Genomic DNA, 25,548 nt, shown 5'->3' on the forward strand with positions numbered 1-25,548 from the left:
CCAGCTCTGACAGAAGGAAGGGCATGTTCCTGACAATTTGGGCAGGGGGCTACAATGGATCTCGGCTGGTCTTAGGTAATTTTAAACATCCTGACCAGCTCAGGAATGTTTTCATGGTAGAATTGGTGGCTGATCCTGGCCTGTTCAAAAACATTAGGAAGGGTGTTTTGGACAACCATCGCTAGGGCATCTGCTCTAGCATTCCCTTCTGCTGTAAGTCCAAGAAGGATGGTATGAGACCTTGTGTGCATGATATAGTATGGGTGTTGTCTGTGGGATAAAAAATAAATTAAACAGGACAGCAAATCATCTAGTTGGGGATTAGAAATGTCTTTTAAAATTGAATTTTCAGCCTGCTGCACTATGCCATAGACATTTGCCAAATCAGTGATCAAATTAATAGGTTCTTTGAACTTGGAGAAGGCCCTAACGACTGCAACCAATTCAGCAATTTGGGGAGACCCTTGAACAAATTCAATCTCTAAGTCCCATTGTTGGGTTGTGGGGTCTTTCCATGTAAAGACAGATTTGTGTGAGCTCTCAGAGCCATCTGTGAAAACACTTAAGGCCTTTAACAGTGTTTGGCTTTTTAGAGGTTTGGGGACTAAATTGAGAGCCGAAATAAACAGTCTGTGCTTTGGAAAATGACTAGAAATTTGTCCTGAGTTACTACCTAAGGCATATTGCAGAGGTTCAGATGTTTGAAGTAGCCAATTGAGGCGCTCTTGAGTGAGAGGTAAGTATATATTCGCAAGGTCTGTTCCTGCAAGGGAACACAGACATGCTCTAGCTTTCCTGATCAGTTGCGCAGTAACTTCTTATGGGGTTGTTATTGTTTTATTAGGTTGGTGTGATCTGAAAACCCATTCAATTATTACCAGGGGATCTGAGATAGCTGAGTCTCACTGAAACAATAATGCATGGAATTTTGGACTTACACCAAGGATTGCTACGGAGAAAGGCAAATTAGGGTGGTATCTGTGTGCCTGTTTAGTTTGAATCGCCTGGGCTAAGTTTTGTACAGCTGCTTCAGCCTCCGGTGTCAATGACCACAGAGAATCGAGTCTTTCACTACCTTTAAGGAGCAGGAATAGTGTCGCGAGATCTTCTGTGGTGATTCCCAGCAGTACATGTACCCATTAGATGCTTCTGTGGAGTTGGTGGATTTCTCGCAGAGTCTTTGGGTTGTCCTTGATTTGCAGTGGTTGGGGTGTGATGGTTGTTCTCTATGATTTTTAGGCCGAGGTACTTCGAGGGGGCTGTCTTTTGGACTTCATCTCCTGCAATCTTCTCAAAACCTTTCTCCTGTACCACAGTGATGACATCTTGTACTGCAACATCCAAAATAATTTGAGCTTTGGCAGAAACTAATATATCATCCATGTAATGAAAAATTATAGCATTAGGATGGCTTTTCTGGATGGGCAAGAACATTTGGGCTCCAAGCATTGACAAATAGTTGGGCTGTTCTTCATTCCTTGAGGCAACACAGTCCACTGGTACCTCTGTTAAGGTGCTTGTTGGTTAAAGAGAGGATGGAAAAGGCAAACAGGGGGAGCATCATTGGCGTGCAAGGGGATGTTAAAAAAGCAGTCTTTTAAATCTGTAACAACCATCTGCCAATCTCAAGGTAACATGGAGGCCGAGGGCAGGCCGGGCTGGAGGGGACCCATGTCCTCAATTACCTCACTGATTTTCCTGAGGTCCTGCAGGAGCCACCACTTGTCTTTGTTTGGCTTTTGTATGACAAAGACAAGTGTATTCCAGGGGCTAGTAGATGGTGCAATGTGGCCCAAAGACAGCTGCTCCTGAATGAGGGACTGCAGCGCCTTTAACTTTCTGCCTAGGAGGGGCCACTGATCCACCCATACGGGGTCGTTGGTCTTCCAAGTTAACTTAAGTGGCCCTGGCTAGAAAACCTGAGATGTTGGTAGGACCTCTAGTCTTGTCCCCCGTTGGAACAAGAGGTCCCTTCCCCAAAATATTTTTGGTGCCTGGATGACAAATGGTCTTACTGTAGCAACTCTGCCCTCAGGATCTCCCACACAGATGGTACCTTGATTCTGAAAGCTGGTAGTGGCTTTCCTGATGCCTGAAATTACCCCAGCAGCTGGAACCAGGGGGCGTTCTTTTGGCCAATCAGAGAAGCAAATTATGGTGACATCAGCTCCCGTATCTAATAGTCCTGAAAGACATATCTTTCTCCCTTTACATGACAAAGCACACTTTAAAAGGGTCTATTTTGGCCTGTAATCTGTGCCCACATCACCATTGGATCAGCTGGTGTGGTGACCATGACTGGGAGGAAGTAGGCTTGGGCTATAACTGTTTCTTTTGGAATGAAATGGGGAGGGTCTAAGCATAAAACCTGGACAGTTATCTCCTGCAGAGATGTCAAGGTGACTACCTCAGGTAGTATGGTGAGTCCCTCCATCCCTTCACCCGTGTCTCTATGTCGTTCTCTCCATGTGTTTTCACCTTTCCCTTTCTCTGATTCAGGAGAAGATTGGTTCCTGCAGGTTTATCTGTTCTTAAATGGGATTCTACAGCACTGAAAGAGTTAATCTTATCTGGGCCTTGCATTAGGAAATGGTCTTTAGCTGTTGGTCACCTTATCTCTGCTTGGCAGCAACCAGAGCTGTTCATGGAGGAAGATTTTCTTGGCAGCTGCGCTGTAGCAGGGAGTGGCTAGGAGTTCAGCAGCCAGGCCAGGGCTCAGCAGCAGCATGCCACGGGCTGATGGCTTCCCCTACCCGGTGGTTGTGGTGAAAGTCAGCAGCAGCAGAATTTCAGCCAAGCCACGCCCCACCTGGCCTGGGGCTTAGCAAAGCCTGGCCTGGCCTGGCCAGCACTGCAGCAGAGCAGGGCCTGGCCCGGCCCTGCCAGGCCTCCAGTGCAAAACCAGCACACCTGGCCAGGGTCCAGGTGTCTGCTCAAAGGCTGGAAAGCAAGAGAGTTTTTCCTTGGGTTTGTTTGTTTTTAAATGTGATTTCACAGTGGGATGTCCAGCCTTCTTAAGTGGTTTAACAAGATGTCAATATTCAAAAGTAGCCAGCTGATTAGTTCTGTTGAGTCCAGAGGAAGCTGTCAGCAGTCCTCAAAGAGAATCACTTCCATAACTGATGGATTTTCTCTTTAACTAAAACCCAAGCTATGTTGAACCTTGACAGCATTTTAGCCACAAATCCTATAATGCCCTTTCAGAGCCAGGTCACGTTGGCAAAGGGCCTTCCAAATTTTCATCATTAATTGATGGGTGAAAATACTTGCTTGCTTCCTGGCCTAGGGGTCTCCCAACAATAGTTGCCCCACTGTAAGCACAATATTTTCATTTCCAAGCTCCCACAGGAGGTTTCCACCTGCAGTTACATTCCAGATCTGTTTTGTTGGATCTGGACCAGAACTTATTAAAAAGGGTTCGAATTTCATTCCAGTGTTGCCACTTCCACTGATAGTCACACACAACATGTGTCCTACTTGAGGAATTATCTCAGGGCCAGCTTAAAAATAAGTGGTTAAAAAACCTGTCCTTCCCCACTGCTTTACAGCCTTCAAAATCCCTTCAGTAATTATGGTAGGAACACCTTACCCAGCTACCATTAGTGAGCTTAATGCGCATTTGATTCCAGCTGCCTCAATTGCAAGGAGGGCAGTTGGGGGTCCAATGGTATAAACCCAAAGTCCAGTCACAAACGCTTTTTCTGACGTACACACCTCCTGTTCTATTTCAACAATAAATGCCTCTTTCAGAAAAATTAAGTCTCCATGGACTTCCTTCCTCATCCCAAAACCCAGTTCCATTATGGACCTCACTCAGGGTGCTGACCCATCATGTAGGCTCTACTGGGCTGGCCACCCATGGCCACTCTTCATATCCTCCTTGCCCTCTACAGACCCAGCAATTGCTAACGTTAAAGGATTTTGCTACTTCTTCTCCTGGGACTAAAAAACAATTCTCCCATCTCTGGCTCAAACCTAATTGACAATATAAAGGTAAGATCATTAAGAAAAACATTCTGATGGTGTAATCGCATTTCCTAATTTAATTTTCATATTGTCTTCCACACCACCTGTGGCGAGTGAAGGCACAGAAACAACTCAATGTAAAGAAAATAGTGACAGTGAGGACTGCCCCCCCCCCCCCCCCCCAATGACTTGAGATTCTAAAGGAGAGATGCCCACACAGACTGTTTCAGCAGGCAGTCTGTGGGTAGGCACACAGGGCTTCCCCTGATGTCAACACACTGGCTACTGCTCCATTCCGCCCCGCGGAATGTCAGTCACAGCTTCCACCCTTCTCCTCTAGCTGAGACGTCCAAATCTCCAGGCCTCTGAGACCTTGACGCCAGTGTGATTGGTCCACCTGTGTTCAGCTGTCTTGATGGCTGTTTCTGTGGTCAGTAACACTTGGAAAGGTCCACGCGACTTTGCCACCAGGGGTGCCTCTTTCCACTCCTTAACTGGGACCCAGTCTCGTGGCTGGATGTTATGAACAGCAAAGTCCAAAGGCAGGGTCTGTGCCAGCTGAGCTTCCTGTTGAAGAGATTTCACAGGAGATAGTATCGTGGCCACATATTGTTTTAAATATACATCACTTATTTCTACCCCCCACCCCACTAGGCTGAAAATTACAAGGGAAAGGAATTCCAAACATCAGTTCAAAGGGAGATAATTGAATATCTCCTCTGGTTCTGGCACTTACTCTCGCCAAAGCAAATGGCAACAGCCACACTCATGGCATCTTGATTTCTATCACCAGCTTTGAAAGGTGTTTCTTTATTTCTCCCTTCATTCTTTCAACCTGGCCCAAGTTCTGGGGGTGCCAGGAGGTATGGAGGTTCCATTGTATTCCTAAAGCAGTTGTAATGGACCTTTCCTTGAAGGATCTTTCCTGTGAAATGAGTTCCCCTATCAGAGTCTACTGCTTCCACAATCCCATATCTTGGAATTATTTATTCCAAAAATACCTTAATAACTGATCCTGTTGTTGCTGAAACAGTTGAAAATGCTTCTGGCCACCCTGTTAGCTAACATACTGTTACCAGAAGATATTTAAACCTTGATACTTGGGGCATTTTGGTAAAATCCACCTGGCATCTTTGGAAGGGATGTACAGCCCAAGGCCTCCTTCCTCTGGCAATTTTCCTTGCAACCCTGTTTTTGGTTCTAGCACAAATCAAACAACCCTCAATAGCTTGCTTTGCCAAAATAAGAAGACCCACAGCAACATATATCTTGAGGAAGACTTCTGCTAGTCCTCAAGAGCCCCAATCCTTCCCTTTGTGGAGTTGTTTTAATATTAAGGCCAGAGCTTTTGGTATCCACTGCTTACCATCCCTTGTAGACCAATTATCCTCTCTTTCTTCTGCCCCACTCTTTTTAATTATCTCAAGTTCCTCTGGTGGAAAAGACAGTTTCTCTTGCCCTAATCAAATACGCATGGTAATCACAAAGGCAAGCCAGACTGGCCTGGTTATTTGGGTCCCACTAGGGGTTCCCTTAGGGGATTGCATCACCCACAGTACGTGTGCTGGGTCCAGCCTCCCCCACCACTTGTGGATGCTCATCCTCCCACAGCTGCTGAGCTTTCTGAAAAATCATTAATTTCTCTGATGACCCAAACAAAATCCCCAAAAGAAAATCCCAGTCCTTCCGTGTATAACCCACATTTCCCAAATATTCCCCTATTTTTTCCCCCACCCCTATGGGATCATCCAAATATGGCGGGAAATTGCTTTTTTAACTCTCTTATATCCTGGGTAGTAAGTGGTACAATTACAAACCCAAACCCTCCCACTTGATCCCCAAGGGAACTTGGCATAGTGGCATCTGGTACCCCAGACTGTTGGGTCCAGGGGGCCTCTGATGTCCTATACTGAGTTCCTCTTCTAGTTCTATGGGATGATATGATATGCTGCCCTCCTCCCCTTTCACTGTCATTATCCTCAGATGGGGCTGTAGGAACAGCATTTCCCTGATCCCTTTGCTCTGGAAGTTGAGGATACGGGGGACCTGCAGCTGGCCCTGGGTCAGCTAGCAAAACTGGAAGAGAAGACAAGCAAGGTGCTGAAAAACATCCCAATCCTCACCATTTTTCTTTTCCTCCCCTTTTTCCTGTTCTTCCTTCTTTCTGAACACATAGACCTCTCCTGATGCTTGTTTCAACCATATCAATCGACATTCCCTTTCAATCACTACTTTCCAATTCTCTTCTAAATACCACCACATACTTTGACTTAGACAAAGTCTATTTCTTTCATAAGGTAGCCACTTAAGCCCCTTTGGCAATTCATACTTTGGCCACACAAAATAACTATATTCTACCATTCTTTCCCTGTTACCTCTGGGGGAATGCACAATCTGTCCCAAGACCTCAGCATTCTGCCCAAGGGACTCTCCGGGGGTACTATGGGATCATCATTCCTTTTGCTGGGATCCCTTCCCAGCTTTACCTTTGCAGCCTTCCATGTGTGCCTTGCTTTACCCGTGCTACCCTCCATGGATGTCCTCCCAGGTTTTCTCCTCAAAGAACCCATTTTACTCACTGGTGAGATTTTCAGTGGTCCTTCCCTGTGGACTCTTCACGGACCCCCCACGTCCATCACTTGTCTGTCTCCTGGACAGTCTCAGGACCCCAGTCAATCCCCCCAAACCAGCCGCCACTAAGGGGAGCTGATCACTGAAACTGGGTGACCTGCGCCTCCAGCTCCGCTTGTGCACAATGCCCCAAACAGTGGAAAGATCCCAGACAAATTCCCCAGCTTGTCAGGAAAATTAATCCACAAACACTAAAGATTTATGTCAAAAAAGGAGACAGAGGAGTCCTGTAATTTTATTCCATTAAATTCCATGGGGCCTTTCCCCTGGGGTATCTCAAAATTTTTAGGGGACATTTCTTTTTATCCTGGTTTCTCAACCGCATTTCCCTCTCTCTTTCCCCATTGGCTGAGGTATTTGAGAGGTACACACCACCTGAAATGCCTAATACAGACCCCCTTCTAATGTATACCTCCCCCAGTTTTTCTTTTTCCTTGTGTCACTGTTTGTTTTTTTTCTCTAAATCTAGAGATTCTGCAGAGTCTTGAGTGAGTAACAGTCTGTGTCAATTAGTGGAAATTCTATGGAATTTATGGTTACTTCCCATAGCTTCTTTCACTTCTCCATATGTGGCCTTATCTACCATCAGGGCCACAGTTTGTTTGTAAAGACACCTCCTTCTCTTTCCTTTCAGGGTCAAAAACCCAAAGGTGTAAAGGCAGGTGTGCAGTGAGAGAGTGCCAGCTCTGTTAGGGTGAGAACCATGGAATGATGGAATGGCCTGAGTTGGAAGGGACACACAGGGATCCTGGGAAACACAGGATCGAAAGCTCTACTGAAATCCAAAAATCTCAGATCAACTGGCTTTCCTTGACCAACTCTGTGGGTTAATGCGTTGTCTCAGTTAAGAGACAAATTTTAGGAGAAAACACGCTGGAATGAGCTTTTCCTCCAAAGAGAATGTCTCCAAAAATCCCTTTTTTGCCAATGAGAGGAATGAATACCCATGGATGAAAGTGAAGAAAAAAGTAAAACTCCTTATTAACAAAGCAAAATACCCACAAAGTACAGGAAAAAATTTGAACCTTACACCCCACTGCTACCTTGCTGCATGGTGTCACGATCTGCCCTTACGAATGGGATTCGTGATGGTTCATTACTTGATCTCAAGGTACAAAACACCAACAAGGGGTTTGCAGTGACAATCAAAACCAGTGTACTTCATGGAATAATCACAGCAAAATGCGTTGGAGGGGACTGGGGAAAAGAAAGCGAAAGAAACCTGTGGAAAAGGAAAAAAAAGGGTAAAGAGAGAAAGAGGTATAGCTACCAAACACAGAGGTGACGAAGCTCTTCAAGGTTGTCATGGTTTGGCGCTGGCCCAATGCCAGTGCCCCCATGAAAACATACCCTCCCTGGTCTCTGCTGTGAGATGCGATCAGAGACAGAGCAAAGCAGGCCTCTACTTATGAATAAAGGGGAAAAAAACTTTATTATTATATAACTACAATAAAATGAACACACAAAACAAAATAGAAACCTTTCAAAATGTTTCTCCTCCCCCCACTCAATTTCCCACATCATAAAACAAAACCTTAGATCTTTATCCAGTCCATCACCCTTCAAATAATCAACTCAGTCCATCTCCACCCTTCCGACAACCACCTTTCATTTCATCAAGGAGAGAGGAGTCCCTCTTGCACCACAGGCTTCCCCTGGAAACACAGCCGAGTTCAGTTGTGTTTCCACGTCACTCAGCAACCACCTTCGTGACTTCTTCCTTCCATGTTCAGTGCTCTCACCACTGCACATGGACCAGAGCTGCTTTTAGGGTTTCCCTTTTCAAGGATGCTTCGCCCAGTTCCAGGAGAAAACGACAGTCTCTCACCTTTTTGGGACACTAGTCCCCCCCAATATTTCACCCCCTGGGGCCGAGGGGTCTCGAGAGCACCATCACCTCATCACCTGTCGTCTCCGCTCACATCGCTCCTTTGGCACCAAGCCACCGCCTCCCCCTAAAATGCAGTCTCTGTATTATGGGAAAGGTTCTGTCCATGGCCATACAAGAAAAGTCCAGCCAAAGGCCACTCCATCATCTCCTCCCACCTAAGATTCTTTTCAACTTCTCTCAGTCGTTCTTCAACCTTCACAGCTTTCATCACACTTGCGTATTTCCTCTTACTTTATCCTCGTCTCTCTTTTCCTTCAACTCCCGGAGGATCAGCATTTGCAAGGTTTCCTTCATCCCACAGAAGGGTTAAAATCACAGTCTCTACTCGTCCCGAACTCCCACGCTGGCTCCGCCGGGCACTCTTCCCACTGCCCCCCCCCCACTTCTCCTTCTCGGCCAGGCCAGTGCTATCAAATTTCAAGGTAGCACTGGCACCTCTCTCTCTCTCTCCCCCTCCTGAGAAAGGGGGGCTGCCTGATGCCTCTCCAAGTTCTTCTACCCTTCCACCTCCGTGGGGAACTCACTCTTGTCCTGCCAGGGCCAGGGGCCTTCACATCCCTTCCTTGCCCAAGGCTCCGGCCTACCTCCCTCCGGCCTCGTGGCTTCTCCTCCCCCGCCCAGCCCACAGCTGGGCAGGGGAGGTCTGACCTCTCCATCCACCGGAACCAAGAGAGAGTTCTCCTGGGAGTTCCTTGCTTTTAACCCCTGTGTTCTCAGAGGCGTATCCATATCCTCAATGGCCAAACCAGGTGCCAATATTCACATCTGAGCACCTATTGGTTTGACCACCACCACCTCCCAAAAACTCACTTCCTCTCAAACCACGACAAAGGTCCAGTTGAGGTCCAGTCGAGGTCCAGTCGAGGAGTCACTTCTGAGTTCAGGGAGATCTTGATCTCAGGCTAACCTGGGGGGTTTTTATTAGAATTTTTCTATTGAAAGTTGGGAAGGAGTCGGGGGGGGAAATACAATGGTCTTATGATCTCATCTGGTCAGCAGTGAGCAAGGGCTATTGTCTTCTTGGTCCAGTGGTCACACCTGCAGCTACTTGCCTCCTCCACACACCCTCCCCCCTGGGTTAGAAGTTTCAATCTCAGTCCTTAGGAGAAAAAGAGGGTTTTCTATATAAGGGTCTCATGTCTCAGTCTTTGAGGGAAAGACTTCCTATCTCAGTCCATCTGTCGTGGTGGTTGTAGAGTAGATGAAGTGTCTTCTGTGGAGACCACTAAAAGGTCATTCCAGAAAAGAGTCCAGCCAGGTTTGGGGGTGGAAAACTCCAGGCCATTGTCGCAGAGCAAGATGCAGGCGAAGAAAGGTCAAGGTGCCCCTTCTCCTTTCACCAGGTTCAGCGTACCATGGGGTGGACAAACACACCTGCGAGCAAGAACTCGAGCTCCAGTTCAGAGGTCCTGGCAAGTTCCTATCAAACCAGGATGTCGAACTGGATGTTCAGTGGTCTAAAAATGAGGCAGATGAGAGTGTTTTTGGACCGAGTATCACACATGGCCAAGGGGCAAAGATGGTGGCTACCCTTCTTTGTCTCAGGGGATGGAAGGAACAGGAGTTCATACAGGCACTCGAGCAGAATAGGTGGGAACCTTTCTAGCGTTAGTCTTTGCCTCTCAGCAGGCGGAAGTGGTGGGTTTAAATGTTCTTTCTCATGTTGGTCCAGCTTCTCCGAGATCGGTTCAAGGTGACCCTCCTCGGCTCCTTGGATGGGCTGAAAAGAAAAACAAGCCAATACAAAACAGTTCAAGGAAAAAGGAAAAAATAAAATAGCCACTGAGAAGACTTTCCAGTACAGCATCCAGGCTAGGAGAAGGGAAGGAAAGAAACTTCTTGCTTCAAGCTAGCAAAAAAAAAATTAATCCAACAAAAGGAACAATGTAGAGCTCTGGTCTGCACTGCTAAGCACCCAGACAGAAAGTTTGAACACAGCCTGCCTAGGGTTCCCAGGCTTTGGCCTTGCTCCCTGGTTCATCTTAAATCTACAGCACTCTTTCTGGGCATAAAGCAGATGATTAGAAAATACAGTATCATCATAAAATCACCCCAAGACACACATTATAAATGGAAATTCTGGGTGATGATAGGCAGACAGACTCCACAACTTGTAAAGTTATAAAGTAGGTATGTATTTATTCAGCATCAGGAACATGTGGGACCTCCCCACAAAGGCAAACACGTCTCCCGCCTCCCAAGAAACCTAACCCTCTTTTATTCTCTAAAATGTTACATATGCATCAAGTTTCACAATAGTTCCACGCCTATCCATTTCCTAGCCCCGCCTAGCCCCACTTCATATTATAATTAGCTTATGTCAGAAATGAGAAGCTTGACTCAGCCAATATATCAAGCAGTAATTAAATTTATTAATTGATATGGCACAGTATGAGCAAAAACAGCTCTGGGTTGAGTGGTGGGGGTTTTCCCCTCCAACTGCACACTGATTGCTGAGCTTGGCTGGTATTTATTGATCATATTCATGCATATTCATAAGCTTTCTCAGCAGTTTCTATTTCCAATTTTTTACAGCACTTTCTATTTCCAAATGTTTACGTAACAATTCTATACTTCAGGATTGTAAATCTATGATGGTGATGTTTGGTTCCTTTCCAATTTCTATACTCTGTTGGGATCTAGATAGGGTTTAGATATCCCAGGATGTGTATCTTAGATGGTGGGGCCCAGCTTCTGTTTTCTAAGACCATTAATCTATGACAGTGATGTCCAGCTTTCCTTTTTGAAATCATCAATCGGCAACGCTGATGTCCATGTTTTTCACTGTTTCATTAGGAGACTTCCCTATTTTGTTTAAATCCTTTATACAGTCTAAAGATCCTTAATACAAAGTAACATTCTAAAATGCTAAGCTGCAGTCTAAAAATACTTAGTACAAAATAATATTCTAAAGTTATAACTCAAGGGTTCTTTTTACAAAATAGTTTAAGACTCATAATACTTAATTGCAAACAAAAGGTTGGTTCAAAGGCCTTCTTCCATGCTTTTCTTTCCTCGGTTGTCTATTAGAACTCATCATTATAACTGTCCCATGGCTGTGTTCCACACATTTCACAACCACAACTACACAGGTTACTTTTATTTACCTGACACGAAACACAACTTTGTATTTTACATCTGTTTGTCTGTATGTGTCTGTGTGTGTCTGCGTGTGTGTGCGTCTGTTTGTGTCTGCGTGTCTCTGTGCCTCTGTGTCTCTGTGTTGTCTTTGGGACACACACTCACATTCAGGCTTGATCTTGCAAACAGGAAAGCAACAGGCACATTCAGGGTGCTGGGAAGGAGACCCTGGCTCTTGTACCAGGCCTGGTTCCAGCAGCTGGGTGGGAGCAATCCCCAGAGCCAGGCTGCTGCAGAGCCTCTGCCAGGAGCCTGGGGCCCCTGACAACAACTTAGGGTGAAATGATACAGGAAATAAATAGACTCCACAACCTGATGTAGTTATGAAGTGAGTATATATTTTCAGTGCCAGGCACAAGCGAGATAGCTCTTGTGAAAACTTGTGCCCCGAGTCCTGGTCTGAGCTACATTTTTATTCGCAAAGGTGTTCCATATACATGACATTGCACAACCTTTCCATGCATATTCAACCCCTGGCACCGCCTGTCCTCGCCTAGCATGGGAATTAGATCCACACCTTTCTGAGCATGCATTGTTCATGGTAGTGGTCGCAAGGGATTCTTTTGGTGGTCTCTGAGACTGAAGGCCGCGGTCTTCCTCATGACTGAACTTTTGAACTTTTCTCCTTTGCGCGTCCGCTTGGGCACTTGTGCTTATCTGAGTACATCTGTCGATTTTGGTCACATTTGAGACAGAAGAGCTCCTTTATCTCGGTTTCTTGCATTCCTTGGTCTTCTCCCAGTATTGCTCTTTATCGCAAGAAGCTTCAGAAATTTGCATTTTCCTCTGCCCTTTGTACCATGGCAGAGGTTTCTAAAGTAAAAGGTTAAAATTCTACAAGCTAAAATTTAAATGCTTAATTCATATTGCTAACTTAAGCCAACTCCCAAAACTTCCATTTCAAGGGAAAGTCTCTGTTCTTCCTCCACAGCCATGGCTTCTCAGGAGGACACACAGGAGGGGGATGCAAAGGCACAGCTCCTGGCAGAGGCGTTTGAGAAGGAAGGACTGGAAGCTGCATACTGGCTGCCCAAAGCTTCACAGATCCTGGGAATCAAGTGCAGAGAAGCCCTGCAACATCTGGAATACAAAGATTACCTCAAGCTGGAGTGTGAGGCACAGCATCCCTGGGAGAAAAAGGCACTCCAGAGACTCCTGAAAATAACAAATGACAAAACAGCCTCTGAAGAGGTGCAGGAGAACTTGGAGAAGACAAAGCAGAGACAAGAAGAGGCCAAACAAGCTCTGAAGGATCTGACAGAAATGCTCAACAGCGGCAACCACAGCCAGGATGCTCTGAGGGAGAAAGCAGAGACTCTGTGGCGAGCCATGGAGATACCCAAAGAGTTCTGGCCACCACCAGAGAAACCCTTGGCATATCAGCTGGAGAGTATGCAGAAGCAGCTGGAACAGCAGGAGCTGTCAGCAGGCAGGAGGGAGAAAATCCCTGACACAGAGGTGCTGAGGCGGGCGTCGGGGGGACTGGCCCTGCAGGGCATCTACAGAACCAGCAGACCTGAAGATGTGTTGGCAAGGCGAGAGCAGCTCCTCAGGGTTCCTGAGGGCTTCCAGCTGGCCGGTCCGGAGCAAGGATCGCTGCTTGAGAGGAAGGAGTTCTCCTCCTCTGCAGCAGAATCCACTTTCACCAAGTCCATGGAGCAGCTGGGGTTCAGCATGAGCGTTTCTGCCAAATCCTCATTCTGGGGGATTAATCTGGGAGCAGGCGTAGATCACAGCAGCTCCTCACAGTCACAGGACACCCACCAGTCCCTCTCTGAGCAGAGCTACTTTTGCACCACCAAGTACCAGTACATCCCTCTGGCCTCCTGCTACTTCCAAAGGCATCAGCTTCGCCTCTCGGATGCGGCTCTGCAGGAGCTGCAAGACATGGAGCAGCTTTGGAGCTTCAGATGGGAAGAAGACAACCCCATCTTGGTGAAGATGTGTGAGAGCTTCTTCAGTAGGTTTGGGTCCCACGTATGCCAGGGTCCCCTCCACTTTGGGGGGATATTCTGGTGGAAGGCTTCTACAGAAGGATTCCGAGCTGAGCAGTGGAAAGTTATAAAGCGACAAATGACTGAAGCACTGAATCGCTTTGTTGGGGCAAGCTGGGGTGCCTTCGGAGCAAGTGTAGAAGGGACCCTGGATGTTTCCAAATCCAGCTCACAGGCATCTGTCCTGGGGAGCGCTGGAGAGAGTTCTCATACAGTGATTCAGCTCTACGTGGTGAACACAGGGGGCCCAGCAGACACAGCTTCCCTTCCTCAGTGGAAAACAGGGCTCGTGTCTGATAACACAACGTGGTGCGTTATCGACCGTGGCTTTCAGCTGATCCCAGTGTGGGACATCATCCTGCGCAATCACTGTGGGGATTTTAAGTCTGTTGGTCAGATGAGCAGAGCCCTCAGGGCTGGGTACAAAGCGCTGACAAATCAGAGCATCAGCACCATTTTTGGAGAGGAACTGGGCAGTGCAGTGCAAGAGGCCAGAGATTTCATGGGGACTGTGAAGGCCGGGGATGTGACGAAAGTGGATGAAAGGAAGCTGCTCATGCTGATGGAGCTAAAAGACTATCTGAATGCAAAAACCGGGAACCCCAGTGTGTGGATCAACGTGTGCCTGTCGGACAAAGCCCTGCAGGACTTCCTGGTGAACACCGTGAGCAGCTGCCAGGAGTCACCTCCAGAAAAAACCACCTCTATCAAGGCAATGTTGAGGAGTCTCCTGAATCCTCATATCTACTCTGTCAAGGACTTCCCTGAGGCTTCCTTCATTATGCAGTGGGTCTTCCAGACTGAGCACCCACTTCCCAGATCTCCCAAAGTCTCTGAGGTTCAAGGGCTCATCAAAACACTGCAGCAAATGAAGGAGCACATCCATGCTGTCACCTATGCACCAGGAAGCTCTGCTTCTGACGTTCATGAGGCAAAGATAGAAGCCACCCTGACCAGCAGCCTCGCCATTTATTCCTTACTCCAGTCTCTCCAGGAACAGGCTCAGAAGGACATGGAACTGTTGGTGCTCTTGATTGTGACCAGCACAGGGTACCAGGTGGAAAGCAGCACTTTTCAGCACCTCCTTGGACACCCAGAAATTCACTACATGGCCAAGGAAATGGAAGCGGCACATGCGGAGTATGTGAACCTGAAGGAGCAAGATGCCAACAGAGCTGAGGCCTTCCTCCTGCTGACGGGTCTGACTGTGACACCCAAATGTCAAGAGCTGTCCCCAGAGCAGAAGAGGGAGCGTTTACTTTTCATGGAAGATCACATGAAGGGCTTGTGGTCCACACAGATAAAGAATCTTCTCCAAAAGCACAGTGGAGACGAAGACTGGGAGAGGCTGGAAGGGGACTTGGACTCCTTGATCAGTGAGTGCTTGGATGACAAATGGGATGAACAGAGGACCCAGAACATACTCAGAGACTTGGAAGACGCTTTTCCATCACCTGAGGCCCCCGGTCATTCCCAGTCCAAGTCAGACAGCGGCGAATTCAAAGAAAAGGAAGCCATTGCAAACCAGGAGTTCCTCCAGTTGCTGAAACGCCTTGGACTGGAAAGTCACTATCCAAGGAAAATGGGGTTAGGAGATTTCCACACCATCCGCAAGACATCTCTGCAGGACAGCCAGCCCAGCCAGGACAAGGAACTGCCATTTTACTTCTTGCAAAAGCTGTTAACCGTGGATTACCAGGTGAGGTACCTGACTTTGTGGGAAAGAAGTAATCCCGGCCTTTCACCTGTGCCACAAACCACAGAGCAAGAGAACCAACAATCAGACTCCTTTGAAAATTTTCTTGTTAAGCTGAGGGAAGAAGCCCCTGAACGTGCAACTAGGGGCAGCCATGTGCACCCCATGGACCTGCAGATGGCCATTTTCCATTGTGCTGATGACTTCCTGAGACAGACCCTTGCAACCAAGCTGGCATTCTGCCAACTGGCGCTGCCTCTGCTGGTGCCCAACCCGAGCACTTCACGCATTGAGTTCCCACTCTATGCCCTCAGCCAAATCCAAAGGAGCTGGAAAGAGGCGGACAAGTCAGCAAAGCAGGCTGGAACAAAGAGTTACAGCAACAAACTCATCTTTCAGGCACAGACACCCATCGTGTCCTTCATCCGCATTGGCAGCTCAGACTCCTCTTCCAAGTCCCAGCTCCTGAACACTCTGCTGAGCAAACGCAAACACGACACTTTCTTCCACCGCCACTGCAAAGGTAGCACCAGAGAGTGTTTGCTGATGGAAGGGCTGGTGGAGATCGCCTGGTACTGCCCCCGTGGCAGCCCAAATGACACCTTTGATTGTTGCGTGGCTTTCTGTAACCTGCATGGAGACGCCAGGGATCATGGAGCACAGCTGCAGTTCCTGCAGGAGATATCTGCTGTCAACGTGGCTCTTTTGTCTGATTGGGAGCACATGGACAATCGGGGGAAAAATGTTCTGAAGGACCTATGGCAGTCACAAAGGCCTTTGGTTTGTCTTCTCACAGAAAAAGAGAACGTGGCAGCTGGACAATCCAGAAAAGCCATAACAATAGGGATCAAGAACAGAAACGAAGCAGAACTGATGGAGCAGCTGACCAAGACGATTGGAAATCTCCTGGAAGGGTCTGATCCATGTTTCAGCCTGGAGGCCTGCGTGGACAAAGCTCGTCAGCATGGATTCATAGTGGATGCAGATCAACCCGCGTGTGTGACAGCCAAAGCAAAGGCAAAGGAGCTGGTGGAGCTTCTGAAGAAAGAGAAGCTGTCCAAAATCAAATCCCAGCTACTGCCGCTTCAAGGAAAACTGTGGTACCTGTGGTGCCAAAAGGACAAAGAACTCACTCGCTTACAGGAGAAGAGGAACAAGAGCATTGAGCATCATCGCAGCCAAATTGAACAAGAGAAGAAAGCAATAAGAAGAAAGCAACTTGAGCAAGCTTTCCCTCTCAACACACTGATGAAATCATTCCTTGGCTTTCTCCAGGCCCAGCCAGTAGATACCAAGAGATACTTCCTGCAATGGATGAAGGTCTTTATGGATGAGCTGTCTTGTGGTCGCCTTGAAGAACTGAGGAGAGACTATCACAAGTTATGGTCTGAAATCCTGTCAAGAAAGAAAAGCGAGAAAAAATCCAGTGGCAATGCTGAGTTGCTGAGCCGCTTGGATGCCCTCTCTGATGAAATCAACGATTCATCCATCGGCCTGGAGCACCTTCTGAGAGAGGCAGGGCAGATTTATGAAGCTCTGCAATTACTGAAGAAAAAGAAAGACAATTTTGTCAAACTGCCAGAAATTGCAGCAGATCTGATGGTTTCAGGGTATCCCGTGGAGCTTATGGACGGGGATGCTTCTTACCTGCCCTTGCGCTGGGTGGGAGCAATCTTTGACAGCTTAATTGAGAGGCTGGGGGACAAACGAGTGTTTGTGCTCTCCGTGCTGGGCATCCAGAGCACGGGCAAGTCCACCCTGCTGAATGCCATGTTTGGTCTGCAGTTCAACGTCAGCGCAGGGAGATGCACCCGCGGAGCCTTCATGCAGCTCATCCCAGTGGCAGAGGAGCTGCAGCAAGACTTGGGCTTTGATTTTGTGCTGGTGGTTGACACAGAGGGACTTCGTGCCATCGAGATGGCCAATAAACACTCCCTCAACCATGACAACGAGCTGGCCACCTTTGTCATTGGTGTCGGCAACTTGACTGTGATCAATATCTTTGGAGAAAATCCGTCAGAAATGCAAGATGTTCTCCAGACAGCTGTGCAGGCTTTCCTGAGGATGAAGAAAGTCAATCTTTCCCCAAGCTGCCTCTTTGTCCACCAAAACGTGGGAGAAGCAACTGCCAAGGAGCAGAACATGGAAGGACAAAGGCGTTTGCAGGAAAAGCTGGATGAAATGACCCGAGTAGCTGCCCAGCCGGAATTCTGTGACATCTCCTCCTTCAGCGATGTCATTGGCTTTGATGTCAACACCCACATTCACTACTTTTCTCAACTGTGGGAAGGAAGCCCCCCAATGGCACCACCCAACCCCACCTACAGCCAGAATGTCCAGCAACTCAAGAGCAAAATCCTCCAGGCTGCCAAGAAGCAGTCGCAGCGCGGCATTTTGAGGTTCTCGAGCCTGAAAGATCGTATTGGTGACCTCTGGAATGCTTTGCTGAATGAAAACTTTGTTTTCAGCTTCAAGAATTCCCTGGAGATTGCTGTCTACAGGAGACTGGAAAGTGCCTTTAGTCAGTGGACCTGGAGGCTGAGGAGTCACATCTTAGATGTACAGATGAAACTGGACAACAAAATTCGGAATGGGGACTTGCAGAATGTCACCAGAGAACACCTGGAAGGGCTGGTGCAAGAGACAAGTGATGCCATTGAGAAAGAAGTTGAAAAGTATTTCAGGGAAGACAGAGGCCGTGAGACACTGGTGCAGTGGAAATCAGACACAGAGCTGAAACTGAAAGAACTAAAAGAGACTCTTCTCCATGAAACACAAAAGAAATGTGAGAATCTTATTGAGCTGCAGAAGGAGCAGAGGAAACTGGATGCAAGGAAGTTGGAATATGAAGATGAGCTGCTTAGAAAGAGTCGGGAGCTGGCTGTGAGTCTGAAAGGGAAGAGCCTCAGTGAGAGAGAACTGAAGGATAACTTTATTCTTTTCTGGAACAAGTGGATTGCTGAAGTCTCCCGTGCTGTTCGTCCTCGAGAATGGGTGGATATTGATGCAGAAATCGAAGATGTCCTTGTAGAGCACTTTAAGGAGCCGGGCATCCATGCACGGATCAGGTCATTTCCCAAAGGCAGAGGGTTTTATTTTGATCCAGAGACACACATCACAAAGAAAAAGTATTTTGGCTTTATCCCAGGTCCCAGGAGCTTTTCCAATGCTGATGTGATCAACTTTCAGCACATCACAGACAACATCATAGAGTGTGTGAAGGCAAACATTGCTAAGAAGGAAGAGGAGAAACGTGATTACAGTCGAAGTTTTATTCATGAAATACTCAATGTAGTACAGAAGGGTGTGAACTCTTTCCCCAGCAATGCAACCTGTACTTTTAGCAGAGAGTACAGCATAGATTTGTCTCTTTATCTGTGCAGAATGGCAGCAGGAAGGTTTAAAGCCATGCACGAAGCATTCCAAAAGGCAAATGACCCAGTTGTGTACCTGAGCAGCAAGAGAGAAGATTTCTTCCAATGTTTCCAGATTTCCTGCCAAGGAGCCACTTCAATCACAACTTTTGCTGTTTTCCTTTGTGACAAGATTGAGCCAGCTCTTCGCCGTGCTGTCTATGAGAGGACAGCTAAAGACATCGCTGAGGACATGCGGGACAAACTCCCAGATTTCCAGGGCAGCAGAGCCAATCTGGAAGTTTGCATCCTGAGATTCCTGGCAGAACAGGAAAATTTTGAGTATTTCAAGCAGTACCTTACATCTCCAAAACAGTATTGTGAGAGTTACATTGAGACACGAGTTAGGAAGCACTGTTTAGATGGAAGGAGACTGAGGATGTTTCTAGATTCCTCTCTAAATCTTCACTATGCAAACATCCTTACAGCTGTTTCTTTATCAACGCTAATTTTCAAAGATAGAAAAGACAGAGGAGACAAAATCTCTCTCTGGCTGGATGAATTTTGCAGGGAACTGTCAGAGGTGATCAACTTGCCCAGAAGTGACCTGAAGGGCATCGAGCACCAGGAGGTCACAGACATTGAGTTCCTGAGCAGTGCCATGGCAGAAGCTCTGGCTGCCCTAAAGGACAGGCTCATGAAAGAATTGGCTGGTGCTGACCTGAGCTCGTTTCCAAGGCAGCCTCACACCATCCTGGCAGAGCATTTTTCAGGATGCTGGGCACAGTGTCCCTTTTGTGGGGCTGTCTGCACAAACACCATGTGGAATCACGATGGAGACCATCAGGTGGTTTACCATCGCCCACAAGCTTTGACTGGACGCAAGTGGCATAGGACAGACCACCTGGTCATTGACATTTGTTCCAGCCTTGTTTCAAGCAATGTCGTGTTTGGAGTTGGTGGTGGTGAATGGATGCCATACAAGAGATACCGTGATGCTGGACCCCCTTATTCGACTTGGAACATTCTTCCCGATTCATCCATGCAGGCGTACTGGAAGTGGTTTGTGTCTCATTTCAGGACACAGCTAGAAGCTTTGTACAATCGGAAATTTCAGGGCAAAGGAGAAATCCCTGAGGCATGGCGGAGAATTACCAAGCAGGAAGCACTGTCTGAGCTGGAGAAGCGTTAGGCCACGTCCTTGGGGAGAAAGAACCACAAGAGCTTTGCAGTTTAGGGGACCTTTGTATCAGGCTCTCCACAAAATGCAGTTACAATGATGACGCTTTCAAGTCCAGAAAATAGAATGGTATCCAATTGCTCCCAGATTCGGTGAAATTAGGCGCATTACTGCACCCATCACTCAGCAACTCCCTCACTTCATGAGAAAGCCAGAATCCTTTTGCCTGTTTGCCATAAACACTTTGCTTTGTCCTAGAGCCAAACCAAACCCCTTCCTTGGGGATGTCCAATCTCATGGCCAAGCCTGAGCCCCAGGGCCAGGGATGGGGCAAAGGCAGCGCTCCAAGCACTCCTTGGATCAGCTGCTGTGAGACAAGAAAGGACAGTGCCCCAAAGGCAGTTTTCCTGCAGCAAGGAGCTGTCCTGCTCGGAGAAAGGCCTGTGGGACCTGAGGCCAGCTCCACGTTGGCTGCAAGCTGGGCTGCTTGGCTTTTGGGCGTCATCCTTCCCTCCCTCACTGCAGCCTCCTGGATCAACTGAGGCCGTTCTCCCAGCAGGAGCTGTTGTGCCTGCGGGCTCAGGAAAGCAGTGACATCATCTCCCCGGGGCCCAGGCAGTGTTTTCACTCCCTGTCTTAGGGGTGCTGTGTCTTTGTGCAGGGCAGCTGCTCCTGCTCAGGTGCCTGGGGCTGCTGCCCTTCCCTGCAGCCCTCAGCCCCAGCAGGAGCTGCTCCTGCCCTTGGCCTCTCTGCTGAGTAAAAGCCTTTGGAATGCCCCATGTGGAGAATGCTGTCTGCCAGCACCTTCTGCAGCAGCCCTCGGGGCAGTGCTGGTGCTGTCCAGGCAGGCTGGTGGCACCGGAGCAGTGCTCTGGAGAAGGTGGCACCAGCTGGCTCTGCCCCAGGGAGCTGTGGGGGCTTTTGCTGTGCAGGTGCTGCAACCCCACTGGCAATGGGAGGGCCAAACCCTCCTGGAGAGCTGCTGAAGGGCTGCTTCAGCCTCATCACCTGCAGGCTCTGCTAATAAAGGAGTTGATTTGGACTGGTCTGTGTCTCCTTTGTGTTCAGGGGAGGCACAGCTGGGGGTGACTCAAGCTCTGAGTGCTGCAGACAGGCAGGGGACAGGGAATGGTACTGGGGGAGGGGGTGTGACAGCAGAGGCTCTGCTCCATTCAGGCTCTCTGCTGCAGGAGCAGCTTCACTGTCTGCAGGGACAGCAGAGAGGACAGGAAGCCCCAAACCACAACATCCAGGGAAACCAATGTCAGTGGCAGGTGCCAAGAGAGGCAGGGCTGGGAACCAAGCCTGGCCAGTCACACACATGGAGGGATGAGAAGGTTGATCCCAGCGAGGTGCTCTGCTCTGGAGCTGCTCAGCTGGGATCCTGAGGGACAAAAGGGAAACGGGCCCAAACTCCACCAAGGCCAGCCCTGGCCAAGCAGACCCAGAGCCAGTGACAGGAGCCAGAGCTGGGCCGTGTGAGCGTGTGCTGCACGAGCTGAGTGCCAGGGACTGGGGACACCTGGGCTGGGAGAGGATTTGGGCCAGCTCCCGGAGCCAGACTGGGAGTGGAAGTGCCCCTGGCCATGGTGTCACCTCCTGGGCAGCGTGGGGAATGTCCCAGTGCAGCTACTGGAGTGACTGTAGGGGACTAAGTGCTACAACTGGGTGCGGTGGAAGGACCCAGTGCAGCAAGGGCGGTGGCCTCAGGCCTGGGCTGGGGTATCAGGAGGGCGCAGGGTCCCTCACCTGCTACGCTCACCTGTGCCAGCTGTCCCAGATCCCTCTCCAGTACAGCCAGACTGTTCTCTGCTCCTTTCCCTGTCTCTGCCAGGACTCCTCGGCCAAAGTCTCCCTCAGTGGCATCGTCTGGCACCTCCTTCCTTGCAGGCCCTGCTGTGGGGAGGAGCACAAACTGCTTAAAGGTCTTTTCCAACCTCAACAATTCTTGAATGCGGTGCCTTCCAGTGACAGTGGTGTGAAAAATGCATAATTTATGATTGGCTTTTCGCAAATATTAAAAAGAATACTGTATGTGTTAAGTTGGAACCTTATGCTGTATTAATCTCTTTTAAGTAGTGCTGTATTAATCTAACTAGTGTGGTAAATACAGTTTTTAGTCCATAGCATATTATTAAAATAGAAACTATGTGATGTAAGATACTTTTTGTAACTACCTCAAAGAATGGAAAAGATAATCAAGAAATTATTCGCATTATCCTCTCTGGATGGAGATAACAGCATCAGACACCAAGATCCTGAGAGAAGAATTATTGCCTCCTTATTGGGAAAGCTCAGACTTCGAGGAACCAAGAATGTTGATTTACAAGACTGGGCGGGGGGAAGCTGAAATTAGGGAGAAACACCCTTAGTTGAAAAAAAAAAATGAAATATAAATATGCAATAAATTATGGCTTTTATAGGGTAATCCTTTTTTAGCCAGGTGTGCTTTTTGGTGGAGTGCCAGGCACCCAGACATCCGTAACTCTTCACTTTTTATTGTCTCTTATTGTCCTAATTTTTATTACTATTTTCATTAGTATTAATTAAACATCTAAAATATTTTAAAAGTGAATTACGTTTTTAACACTGAGATGCAGCAGCTCTCTCCCAGGCTGCACCAGTTGGACTAAGGGTGCAGTGACCCTGTGTAACACCCCAGAACATTTAAATATAAGGGGCTAAACTGAGGTTCTTTTACTCTGGCTTGGCACACAGGAGAAATGCCAAGCAGATATTCTTAAGAGGTCAAAATTACACAGAACTTGGATGGCAAAAGATAGAAAATCAAGGAATTGGATCAACTTTTTCCAGTCTGTGACACCCTGCCTGGGTCCTGAGGAGAGCTGATGGTGTTCAGGTGAGAGAGGAATGGAGGATTTGTCTTTATAACCAAACTGTGGGTCTGCTGGTAGATAAAACTAGCACTGTGAGAGGAAAGAAACAATGGGAAGGATTCCACTGATTGATAAATGGAAAAAGATATTTGCTTTTACAAGTAAACCAAGGGTTTGCTGATGAATGAAATTGGACATTGAAAGATGAAAGAAACAATGGGGAAAAGCCCTAAATTCCATAAGAATTAAAAATTAAAGGGGAGGGTTATACATTAGAGGGAAAATCTCTGGTATCAAGCATTTTGGGAAGTCTGTACCTCTCAAGTACCTCAGCCAAGGGGGAATGAGAGAACGGAAATGTGGCTGCGTCCTCCAAAAATTGGAGAGACCCCAGGATAATGTCCCATGGCCTCTCCCTTTCAAAAAAAGTCAAAGGACTTCTCTGTCTCATTTTGGACATAAACCTCTGATGTTTGTGGAAGATTGATTTTCCCAACAGGTGTGAGATTTTCCCAACACTGTGAAGCGGAGCAGGAACTCTCCAGTGGGGTTTGTCTGCTGCACACGCTGGGAAGGACATGGCTGGTGAAGAAGGCGGACATGGCTGGGCTGCCTGGCTGGGAGGAGCTTGGATGGGGATGGGAGAGGGGGTGGGGAGGCCTGAGAAGACCAATTTTGCTCTTAGTTTCCCTTCCTCCCCTTCTTCTCCCTCCCTCCCCAGAGAAGCTGTGGCTGCCCCATCCCTGGCACTGTCCAAGACCAGGCTGGGCGGGACTTGGATAAACCTGGCATACTGGAAGTTGTCCCTGCCCATGGCAGGGGCTGGCACTGGATGGGCTTTAGGGTCTCTTCCCACATGGAATCCATTAGGACTTAAGGAACTGAGAATGGTACAGGGATACTTTTGATCCCTTTCTGGCCCCTAAAGGAGATCCAAGAGAGATTCTTAGCAGGGCTGGAGAGCCAGGACATGGAGAATCGGTCCACAGTGGGATATTCGGAGAGTCTGTAGGGAGAGCCAGGGTGTGGGAAGGGGATGTGGAGGGAGTCTGGGGGTTTGGGACGGAGGCAGGGGCCACAGTGAAATCTGAGATTTAAAGGGAGTGAGGGGGAACCCAGGCTTGGGAAGTGTGGGAGGTTGTTATGTGGGGTTGTGGGTTCAGAGAAAAACACATGACACAGCAGAACAAGAGTCATCAACAAACAGCAATGAGTTTAATATGGCTGCCCTTTTATTGGGCATTTGAATTTCCTGGGCTTAGATAGCTGATTGGTCTGGTTTTAACACCGTCCAGCTCTTTGACCAGTGAGATATTTGCACCGTAGGATGGAACATGATTGGGTGAAATGAGTGTTTGGGCTTGGGTGAAATGCCTGTTTGGGCTTGAATGCAGCCTATCATTGTTCACCCAGGGAGCGGTTTATGGAATGGGGCTGGGTTTCTTATTTATAGCTGAATCAATTGCCCAACCACAGACCAGCTGTGCTGTGACAATTCCCTTTTCCTTTTTATTAAAAAATCCAAAATGTTCTCTGTTATCTTATCTGCAAGGGTCCTTTGCAGGTAGGATGACACAGATAACATGTATTGTATCAGGTGACCCCCAGCATTGACTCCATGATTTCAGAAGGCTGAAGAAACTCCTTATTAGGCTGTACTGTACTATACTACATACTACACTAAGACTATACTATAGAAAGACCTGTGACCCTTACGGGCAGTCACAACGCAGCTTTGACCTAATTGGTCAAGCAATCAAAACACCCTCACCAGGGTCCAATTAAGAAATCCCTTTTGGTAAACAATCTCCCTAACACATTCCACATGTTCCAAACAACAGATGCAGCAAGTGAAGATGAGAATTGTTATTCTTCTTTGTCAGAGCTTGCTCACAGACTTTCCCCAGGAAAATCCTGGGGAAAGTCTGTGTCTCTCTCTGTTCAAAGAATATGTGAATGCCACAAGCACAATTCTAATTTGAATGAGTGTCACTCTTGCGCCGAGAATAACACAGGAACAGGCGGGAGGCAGCATTGTAGAAAGAGCAAAGAAGGCTTTATTCAAGAAAATGGTGAGGTTTTTATAGAGTGATATGATAGATTCTATTTGAGTGGCAAACTAACAAAAACATCTTCCTTATACACTGTCCTTGAGAAGAACAGAAAGATGAAGTAGAAGAACACCACCTGCAGATTGTTTCTACTTAACAAGTTATCACATCCTTACAACTCCTCAAAATTTCTCACAAGCTGCTGTGAGAAATGCTTGCCGTTTCTCTCTCTCTCTCCCATGGCATTCACAAATGAGGTCTTTTATTTAATTGGAGAAACCTAGCTTCCCCAGCTAGCGATGTGTTCCATGTACTATTGGAGTTGCAGCACTCCCTTCCAGCAGCTGTTAGTGAGATCACAATCTGTCAGGCTAGCATGCTACAGGTTAGCTACTTATAGTTACAAGATACAACTTAACTCTGAAACTAAGAAACCATTTAACTCTTAGAAGCGTTAGAAAAAAACCCAATTACCAGAAAAATAAATTGCAAACAGAAAGAAAACTATTGCGAACAGAAAAAAACAGTTTGTAAACAGAAAAACCAATTTGTAAACAAATAGGGTCCTTAAACAATCTGTCACTTCAAGAGTCCCAGATTTCCAGGAGGTAGGTGAAGAAGTTGTTTCCACCACTGTTCCACACACAGCTCTACAATGGCTCTTGACAGGCCACCAGGAGGATGTTGCTTGTGGTCCTGGGTAGGATGGACCATATTAGGTCTTTCACCACTTATGACCTGAGCTCAGTACATGTGGGGCTGACTTTGAAATGTCCCCTGTTGTGGAGACCCTGGGGAGGCATTCCCT

General features: G+C 47.7%; 1 protein-coding gene across 2 annotated transcripts in view; it reads left to right on the forward strand.

Moving 5' to 3' along the window:
• LOC119699068 (interferon-induced very large GTPase 1-like) overlaps positions 1-21,102 on the forward strand; it is an 80,718-nt gene extending 59,616 nt beyond the window's left edge. For both annotated transcript variants that reach the window (XM_038132068.1, XM_038132070.1), the window contains exon 3: positions 12,561-21,102. In XM_038132068.1, coding sequence (XP_037987996.1) covers positions 12,563-19,864 — 7,302 coding nt within the window. In that variant the 5' untranslated portion in view covers positions 12,561-12,562 and the 3' untranslated portion in view covers positions 19,865-21,102. The remainder of the gene's footprint in view (positions 1-12,560) is intronic.
• Positions 21,103-25,548: the final 4,446 nt, after the last annotated feature.

Source organism: Motacilla alba, chromosome 3 (assembly GCF_015832195.1).
Source record: "Motacilla alba alba isolate MOTALB_02 chromosome 3, Motacilla_alba_V1.0_pri, whole genome shotgun sequence".
NCBI classification, from domain to species: domain Eukaryota; kingdom Metazoa; phylum Chordata; class Aves; order Passeriformes; family Motacillidae; genus Motacilla; species Motacilla alba.